The sequence below is a fragment of the Cynara cardunculus genome (assembly GCF_001531365.2).
Source record: "Cynara cardunculus var. scolymus isolate 2C chromosome LG 15, CcrdV1, whole genome shotgun sequence".
NCBI lineage: Eukaryota > Viridiplantae > Streptophyta > Magnoliopsida > Asterales > Asteraceae > Cynara > Cynara cardunculus.
In genome coordinates, this window is record NC_037542.1 from 16,592,734 (window position 1) to 16,603,242 (window position 10,509).

Genomic DNA, 10,509 nt, shown 5'->3' on the forward strand with positions numbered 1-10,509 from the left:
TTGATTAGTCATTTTTGTATAAACTTGATTCCATATATGCATATGTATGTATATACATATAGAGTTTGTTTCAAATGCAATCAATCGTATTTGTACAACCAATACAACCTAATAAATTGAAATATTTATGGAAATGATGAGAGTTCATTTATTATGGAAGATGAATATGGTTCATTAATTATGATTAATATTTTATATTAAGAAACAATCAGAACTTCTATGAAATTACATATTCATCAAATTAAATGAACGGTTGAGATTAAGTTGTATTGGTTGTACAAATATAAAGGGTTGTATAATAACACACCTCTATACAACAAAATCCATTCAAAAGTTGGGTCTAGGTGGATGTATGCAAGTTGTGCTCTATATCCCAGAAGGCAAAACAAATGTTTTTTCCATGATAGTGATTTGATGGCTATTGTAACGTCTTAAACCCAATGTATTGAACTAACTAACAACGTCAACTTTAGTTTAAAATCATGATAAAAGTTATTGGTAGTACAAAACTTTGAGCTGAGCTGAACTCACCAATCTATCTTTTGTCTATTCATTTTATCTTACAAGCCGTGCATGTGTCTAATTGCAAAAAGCAACCCTCCACTGCAAGAAAATTAAAGTTCGAGAAATGATAAAAGAATCAATGATTATGATAGATGATATTAAAGAGAAAATGTGTTAGAAAATTGATCATATATGCATCGTTACAACTTGTTTACCCCCAATCTTTTTGGTCACCATATGACACCTAATATTGTATATATCAACATATACTTATAGACCGATTGAATGTATATAATCGGTTTTGGATTTCAGAAAAAAACACATGGCCAGATTTCTTCTATCGTTTGCGCTTTGATTTGAGAGCAGTCATAGAATTGGAGTTGCTATGCCAGTTTCGCTTCCTTTGATTGATAAACCAGTTGTTAATTTGCTTCAGTTGTAACCCCGTCTCCTCCACCAGTTTCGCCTTGTCGTCTTCCTGAGAATTATAATACGAATTAATTTAAATACCGATATAATTAAAAAAAATACACATTTTACGTATAAAAAGTACAAATGATTAATTAATTAATTACGGTTGGATAAGGCCATTTGGAATGTTGTTGCCACCAATCTTTCAGCACAGAAGTAGTGTCACCAGGTAATTTTCCTGCCCTTCGCTTTCGCAGTATTTCCTCTCTCACGTCCTCAATTTTCGATCTAAATCCCTGCAATACATAGGGTATGGTTGTTAGCAGCTTAATGAGTTTAACGAGATTCACATCTTATTCAGTCGGCTATAAATGACTGTATGGTAGTGTCTTAATGATATAAAAAGCGGCTTATTCAGTAACCTTATGGTGGGAGCTTTATGTAGAAAGACAATTTTTTCAAATCCTTCCCCTTCCTATTAAAACCCACTCTTCTTTCGTCTAAGAAATGACCCTCCCAAACAAAAACATTTCCAATTATATACAAACGGATTAATCCACATATATAATTTTATCCATACAGATTTTAATGGAAAATCAACCATATGACCCCATATTATTGGATGGGATGACAAATGTACATATAACAAGGATCAATACTATCAGTGAAAATATACCAGTTTTGCTTATAATAAATATAAGGGGTTGAATCGATCAGCAATCAACGTAGCCAACACTGTCAAATGATTATCAATGGAATCAGGTACACAGTTTCTTTTACTTTATATTTCATATTGAACTGATTGAGTTTATTTATTATATATTTATGATTTTACATGCAATAAGTAAATTAAATCAGTTCAACATGATATAACATAATATTAATTCTAAGACAACAACTTTTTGTTAATTTTTTGTACTGTGAGAATATGTAAAACTCCATTAAATTACTCTTTAAAAAGGTTATTGAACAGGGAAATGAAGTTCTAAGCATGCATACATGATACGAGACTCTAACAGAAAATTAATTGATAAGTAAGTAAGAAAGATGGAACAAAAACCTGTTTAAGTTCGATTTTGAGTTCTTGACGGACTCGCTCCATAAGAGAGCGTTCAGATTCCGTAGGAAGAAGAGGACCGAAACCCATCATATCATGACTACCGTCGATACCACCCGATTGATCCAATGAAAAATCCATCGGCATCTCATCCTCATCATCCGACATCGTGGCTCCCGACCCCTCTCCAAGCGTTACTCCTAACAACCAAAAATATAAAAATTGCAAAAAAAAAAAAAAAAAAATCACCATAACCCGTAATACATAAGGTACAAGTCAGTATAGCACTAAAAATCTCATAAAAAATAAAAATGGAAATAAATAGTGGAATTTAGTGCGCAGGGATGGATAGTACAAGTCAGTGATGCAGAGGAAGATGGAAATTTTGGTTTATATAAAGTGGATATGTAGTTTCGTATTCAAGATTCTGACAAATTTTAGTACAAAAGAATCAGAAAAATAATATTTTATTACATTTAATTGGAAAAAAATAATAATATTTTGTTACATTTAATCAGAAAAATAATATTTTGTTACTATTTTCGGAAACACTTTTAAAGGTACGAAGCTTAGGAACCACTGCATGCATTGTACATTTGTACTTCACCCAATAATTTATTTGTTTTCACTTCTTTTTACACGGTACGGTTACCATGCAACAACATAAGGTTTATATATGAAATATCTTAATTAATTTATATAATTTATAGGGAGATTTATGTGAGACGAACTTGCTTTTGTAAAACCCTGAGATCATAAAATAACATTGAAACTTTATATTACAATATTGTGAAGGTACAAAAAATATTAAACTTTCACAAGAAAAACACTGTGAATGTTTACTTTAATGGTGTTTTGTTGTAAAAATTTATTATCATTTATGTAGTTTCACGGGTCTCATAAAAACAACTGCTAATATATATATATATATATATATATATATATATATATATAAACAAAAAGGAAAGAAAACAACTTCTCGAATACAAACCAAGGAGCCAAAAAAGATAGCAAAAAACCCAAACAAAAGACTATCATCACGACTCACGAGAGACCAACTAATTTTCAGAATATTATTTTGTATTAATTTAATTAACAAAATGTTGTTATTTTATATGTGCATTTTAAACCACTTATATTTCTTCATAGTTTACATTATACTATTAAACATGCTATTAATTAAATTAACTATATAGTGTTCCAAGAATAATGTTAAAAAATGAAAAGGAAAAATGTGATGTGGTTAAAACCTAAATTCTAAGATTTAAATCGAAAATAAAAATCAAGGGGTGTTGTGAGTTGCTTATTAAAAACAACTTATACGGTGGTAAATTGAAGTTTTATAAACAGTGTTTGGATTAACTTATTGCGATACTACACCGGATAAGTTGATAAAATATATGAGATACTCTTTTCTTTTCTCATCCAAACACTAAAAACTCTTTATTACTGGTATCACACCGGAAAAAGTTAATAAGTTAGAAAGAAGTAACTTATTAGAAACTCTTTTTTACCTGTTGCCAAACCAGTATAAACTTCTTATTACTGGTATCACACCGAAATAAGTTAATAACACTTTAAATAAACAATCTCAAACACCCCCTAAGATTGATTTGCAAGAGACCGAATATTTATTCTATCACATACATATTAAAAACTACGAGTCTAGATGTTGATAAGACCAACAATATCTAATAACCTAAATTATTTTGAAGATATAATAATTTTGGAACAAATTTGTAAAATTAAAACTTAAATTGTTTATTTTGTCGGCTTGTAATTAAAATTCTAAAAAAAATAAAGAAATGGGAAAAAAGAAAAAAGAAAAAAGAAAGTCATAAATATATTCTACTTTGGCAACAAATTAATATTCCTAAGACTAAACCCTACATCACAAACCAATACCCAACAAACATAAAATATTTTTTTATTTTTATTTTTATTTTATTCTAATTTATCTGCTTAAAAAGTAATTCAAAAAAATATAATCTGTTAGGTGGTGTTGGTTTTGTTGTCACTCTTTGTTCCCTTCATCAAACCAACTAACTCAACCTTCCTTCTACTCCTAACTATAAATTCTCAATATATAAATATAAATTAAAAATAATAAATTGATTATCTCTAACAGCCCCACATTACACCCACCTTATATCCCCAATTCTATTTTCTTCTTCCTCCTTTTGATTTTTGGCTTTTTTTCCATATATTTTGGTTTGAAATTATTAATCTGGAAATTCATATACTTTTTCAAATCGGAAATTCATCAACATCTTGAAACAAGTTCATTCCAGAACCCAAATCAAACAAACACCACAAGTAGAACATATGCATATGGATGTATTAATGTCTGTGTGTGTATATATGTGTATATATATATATATAGAGAGAGAGAGAGAGATGTGTAGTTATAGAGAGAGAGAGAGGGTTGATTACCAGTGAGAGCTTGTAAGTTGTGCTCGATTTCACGGCAGGCCATGACAGCTTCAACAGCATGAACTCTGACATGTTGTTGGAGCTGTTCTTTAAACGAACATAGAACTAACAAATACTGTGCCTGTTCATTCAATTAATTCATCGCCAAAAACATAAAAATATAATATTTATGTTAAATAATCCACAATTTATATATATATATACTTCCATGAAAGATATAATCAAGAAATCTTGGATAAGAAATATATATACCAAGAAGTTATCGAGGTCTTGGCGATCATGTGGAGAGAGAGGTTGGTTATGGTGGTCGGCGGCGATGTAGGAGCGGAGGAGGTGGTGGGACTGAGAAAGTTGGGCGTCGATGAGCGGCAGCTGATCAATCGGGGTGGCGACACGGAGGCAGGCAACATGAGCTGAGAGAAGCTGTTCATAGAGTGGGTGGTTGGCTATCTCCGCCTTCAGCTGTCGGTTTTGATCGCCGGAAAGTGATACAGACATATCAGTAAACCCACCACCAATCCCTCCACCACCACCCATCATCCCTAATCCTTGCTCTTGCATTGTATTCTTCTCTCTCTCTCTCTAAAATTCTCTCTCTAGAATATGTATTTGTAGGACTGGATTGAGATCATGTGAACAAAAGGGTTTGCTAAGAAGGCAAAAACAAGTTGTGGGGTTAAGGAAAGAGGACCACTTGTACTTTGGAGAGAGCTAGCTGGCTGGCTATCTATGGCAGTCTTTCTCTCTCCCAATCCCAGAGAGAGAGAGAGAGAAAAGGAGATTATGATTACAGATCTTTTGCAAGAGAGAGATGGCCTTATTGGGATCAGAGACAAGAAAACTTTCTGGACCAGTTCTGTGAATTCACAGATTTAAGCATAAAAAGGATCTCTCTCCCTCTTTCTCTTTCTGTTTCTAAAGAGATTCTCAGGGTTAGATGATGATGATGATGATGAACAGAGAAAAAAGAAAGAAACCCACAGCAGATACACAGATAAAGTTTTAATCTTTCTTTTTGGTTTTTGTTTTTTATATCAATCTTTTTTCATTTATTTATTTATTTATTTGTTTATGTGACTTGATCAAGAAAAAGAAAGAGAAACAGAATACTTGTCAAATAGAAGGATAATTACCCTCATAAAGATGTGCATATGGGACCTTAATATTTGTTGTTGATAAATTAAAATTAAAATTAAAATCTGTAACCACCATTCATTTTATTATAATTTTTAATTTTTTTAATTGCTAATGCTATAATTTAAAATAAATAAAACGTGTATCATTGTCTTTCCATAAGAAAATTAGCAATAACATTAATTAATTAATTAATAATAGCTCATATTTTAATTTTGGTTTCATGTCTTAGTTAAGTTAATTTTCCTTTGGATAAAAATATATGTATTGTTACATTTCTTATGTACCAATTATATGAATACACATCGTCAAAAAAAGAATGTGGACTTGAATAAAACATATATAAAAATATGATTTATCTTCAGTTCATTTGTTGGATAGGAATGAGAAGCGTGATTTTGGGACAACAGATTTTTATCTATTACTTTTGATCTAAAGTCAAAAAAATATATATATAAGTTTATATGTCTTAATTAAGAGATATTTGATAGTGGGTAGTAAAAACGTCTGACAATTAATAAACGACTTAAATATATTATAGTTAAAGTTGTTTGGTTGGTTTTCATTAAGTCGTATATTTGTAAAGTTGTATGTGTGGATTAATCTGTCTGTACAAATCAAGATGATTTTTGTTTGAAAAAGTTTTTTTATAGATAAAATGAACGTGTTTTTTAATTAAGAGATGGATATTTGGAAAAATCTTAGAAAAATTTACTAAATAAACTACTTTCTATATTATTAAATATATTTTTTTTTGCATATTTTTACTTTATTTTGGAAAATTACTTCCATTTTATAGGTATTTTTATGAATGATTTACTTCCACATTTCTAAAAATACTTTTTTCTATCTCAATTTGTTTTCCATTTCCTATTTTGATATATATTTTGTCTTTTTATCAGTAATCAATTGGTATCTGATAATCATGTTCATATTTAATGTTTTCATTCTACAAACGAATATATGTAAACCCAAAATAATTACTTAAAAGAGGTCGAAGTTTCATCATCCATCAAACTTTGTGGTGAAAAGCTATTTCACGCTTCATTGATTTTCTATTTCGAGCTTGATGTGGTCGTTCTGCTTTTACCTAATCGATTAATCATGAACCAGATGTCTAAATTGTTTTTCTTTTTCGAGTTTCTCACGTGATTTCTTACGATTGATTAATCAGTGACTCCGTTCATTTAATTCTTTCATGTGAAAATAACTCTTTATTACTCCGTTCATTTAATTCTTTCAATTTTATTGAATTGAAACTCAAAAGCTGGTATTTTCTAAATAATGCGATCGCAACGATGTTTGTAAAAGCAATTAAAACCGAGTAAATTTGATCGAACAGATTATAAAAGAAATAAATGCAAGTTGTTAATAAATAATTAAATTTATTATTAAAATACAAATATTTTTTTGGTTCATGATTTTAATTAATATTAAAAAGAATTAAAAATGTGAAATTGAAGGGTAGTCGTATAATTAAGGAAGTTGGCGGAGGGTTGAGCTGTCACATTGCGCCTCTATGGTTGGTGCCTTTTATTCCCACATATTTTTTCCAACTTTTTTCTTCTCTACGTTATCCATAAAACGTTTTTTATTTATTTATATTAATTAAATCAAATATTAAAATAAATAGTAAATACTATATATCGTTTGATAACCTTAAAACTTGATGAATTAAGGGTGTTCAAGGGTTGAGTTGATCGAGTTGAAGACATTTCAATAACTCAACACAATGTTTATGGTTTAAAAAACTTGAACTCAATCCAAACCCTACGTGTTGGTCGGGTTTGTTTGGTTGATATACTTTGGTACATCAAAGTATTATTTGAATCCTGAATATGTTGTTTTTCTCTACTCATAATTCATTTTTCATTATTAATCATTTGATACAGTTTATTCGTACTTTTAAATCTTAATTATATATTACATTTCTCAATTTGCATGTATATTTTCACATTTACTGAACATATATACGAATGGGTTATATAGAGATAACTATGCATATAAAGAGGGTATGAGATGGTGTAATTATCTAATGTACATTTAATAATGACTTAATAATCATATTAATCGAAGAAATAAAATGATATCAGGTTCATCGGGTTGGGTTCAAATGACTGTAACCCACTTCCAATCGAACACCTACTACAAGGTTGAAGATTTTACAACTCAATTAGACATTGAGTTACTTCGGTTGGATTATTTTGCGTTTGGGTTGGGTTGATCAAGTTGGCCTGGTTTTTGAGCACCTATGTGATGAATCATATGCTATTTTATATGATTTTTTTTCATCTACGACTTAGATTTAGGGTTCGTTTAGTTTGCAGGAATGGAATGAAATTGGGGAATTCAGATTTCAAAACATTCCAATCCCGTGTTTCGTATGCAGGATTCTCTGAATTTAAAATCCTAGAATTCTGTTAAAATCCCTTGGAGGTGGTTGGGATTTTACGGGGATTTCATAGGATTTGTATATAATAATGTTTTAAAATATGTTAAAACATCTATTTTCTAATAATTCAGTAATAAAAAGGTAACATAATTATTTTTATAATTATTTATAATTTGTTATTATAAACTATTTATAAAATCTATTCCAAATCTATCAAACCAAACACACCAAAGATTTCAAATCCCACCAATTTCAAATCCTTTGGCAAAATACAAATTTTTCAAAACCATTCCATCAAACCAAACGCCCCCCTTAGTGTGTTGATTGACATAGGTTTGCTTCACATATATTTGTTTTAACATCTAAACATCTTTTATGTGTTTTTGAAACAAAAAATACAACTAAAAAGATTTACATTATGACTCGAATACATATGAAAAAAAAACATATCGTGAAACAAAATTTAAAATTATTTTGAAAAGTTTATATATTGTGACAACTATATAAACTATTATTATGAGATATTGTTTTGATCACATTTTTTTTCCATCTAAGGCTAAAATTTAAAATATTAATTAACCTATATTTGCTTCATGATGTGTTTTTTTCATATGTATTTGGGTCACAATTTTAATCTTTCTAGTTGTACTTTTTGTTTCACAAGTACATAAAAGATGTTTAGATTGTTAAACAAATATATATGAAACAAACATATGTCAATCAACACACTAAGTAGGCGTTTGGTTTGATGAAATGATAAAAAGATCATGTTATCAAAACAATATTTTATGGTAATAGTTCTCATATCGCAATATATAAAATTTTCAAATAATTATAAACACACACACTCTCTCTCTCTCTCTCTCTCTCTCTCTCTATATATATATATATATATATAGGGGAGCGATCAAATGCAAACCACTCAATTTGTACAAACCGTGCAAACTGCATTCAACCAATCATATGTTTTTATTTTGTTCATTTTTTTGTAATTATGAGAGGTTGATTAATCATTTTTATTGTGGATGGTGTTAATCATAGATATTATCATCTTCATTATTTTAATTTTAAAGAAATACATGAAACAGTTTCATTAATTTTAGAGAATTTTATGAAACAGTTTCATTAAGTATTATATGAAACAATTTCACAACCATATATGAAACAACTTCATTAAAAAAGTATTATATGAAACAATTTCACATGATTAAACAATTTCATGAAAAAATTTCATAAGATTAAACAATGAAATCGACGGATGAAGGTGGTTTGCACGGTTTACACAAATGAGTGCGGTTTTCATTTGATCACTCATCTATATATATATATAAGGAAAGGTTCATTTAAATTTGGGAAGTAAAAAAATTGATCATAGCCTTTCATCTAATCAACATTTACGTCTCTGACCGCACCGAATAATTCTTCGCATGAGTATGCGGAAGATGAAATGGTAGTTTCTTAACTTTTGCAAATAAGCGCAAAAGGGTTCATATGTAAACCCATGTGATTCATATATAAACTATATGTTGATATGTGCACCGATTATTTAATTCACATGTGAACTATTTAATTATTCCATATACAAACCAACAAGTTCATATATGAATCACATGAGGTCATATGTGAATCAGTTAAAATGTTCATATTTGAATTATGTGAATCCATTTACCGCCTATATGTAAAAGCTACAAACTACCCCCTCTATTTTTCTCATAGCCGCAATTTTTGACAAGTTGAAATCGCAATTCTTGACCAGTCAAAGCCACAATTATTGACCAATCAAATCCGATTTTGACTGTATCAATGCCTATGATCATTTCTTTACTTCTTAAATGTGTGTGTGTGTGTGTGGAGGTTCAAACGAAAACACCTCCATTTTACGAGAACGCGAGAACACCCTTATCACATGTGATAATATGCGAGAGGGGACCCTGTGATGTGCATACGACGTGTTCTACGACTTAGTCCGCGCCAAAGATTGTCTGCGTCTATGATTTAGCATCGCATATGATGGTCTTGATGGATTATAATATCATATTAACAACACCCTTATCACATGTGATAATACATATGAGGGAGCTTAGTGGTGTAAGGCCGACTTGGCCTGCAACCAATATCGTATTGAAAATCCTTCGCGTCTCTGATTTAGTATCACATGCGATTGTCTATAGTAAAAAGGTGTTCTCGCATTCTCGTAAAATGAATGTGTTCTCGTTTGAACTCTTCCCTATATATATATATATATATATATATATATATGTATGTATGTATATGTGTGTGGGGGGGAGGGGGTTGAATAATCGACTATGTGAATGCTTATAATTGTACTCTGAAAAAATTTGAGTGTTTGAGATTTATTCATCTAATTTTGTTGCTAGACGAAAGTTTAGTTGATTTATATTGATCGATATATATACACCTTTACTATCTCAACTTCAGATCGATTTATTAACCTTTGAATAAAACTTAAAACCTTTATTGTGTGAAACATATGTGCATGCAAATTCATACAGGCGTTTTCTCCCTGATACATTTATTTTATTTTAGTGAAGTCATAATATAAACACAAGATGCTCTC

At 29.9% G+C, this 10,509-nt stretch overlaps 1 protein-coding gene across 1 annotated transcript; it reads right to left on the reverse strand.

The window, feature by feature from the left end:
• Positions 1-629: 629 nt before the first annotated feature.
• Positions 630-5,269, reverse strand: LOC112527345 (homeobox protein knotted-1-like 7). Its single transcript, XM_025137943.1, has 5 exons — positions 4,658-5,269; positions 4,406-4,526; positions 1,976-2,172; positions 1,080-1,211; positions 630-982 (listed from the first exon to the last, which is right to left on the reverse strand). Exons 1-5 carry the CDS (start codon positions 4,964-4,966, stop codon positions 842-844), a joined length of 900 nt encoding a protein of 299 aa, XP_024993711.1. The 5' UTR covers positions 4,967-5,269; the 3' UTR covers positions 630-841.
• Positions 5,270-10,509: the final 5,240 nt, after the last annotated feature.

Bases quoted from the DNA above. Each gene is read 5' to 3' on its own strand.
- LOC112527345 (XM_025137943.1), bottom strand. From the start codon at position 4,966: ATGCAAGAGCAAGGATTAGGGATGATGGGTGGTGGTGGAGGGATTGGT. The intron at 4,527-4,657 runs GTATATATATTT...TTGAATGAACAG, and splicing joins AAGACCTCGATAACTTCTTG to GCACAGTATTTGTTAGTTCT. The intron at 1,212-1,975 runs GTTTTTGTTCCA...TATGTATTGCAG, and splicing joins TCAAAATCGAACTTAAACAG to GGATTTAGATCGAAAATTGA.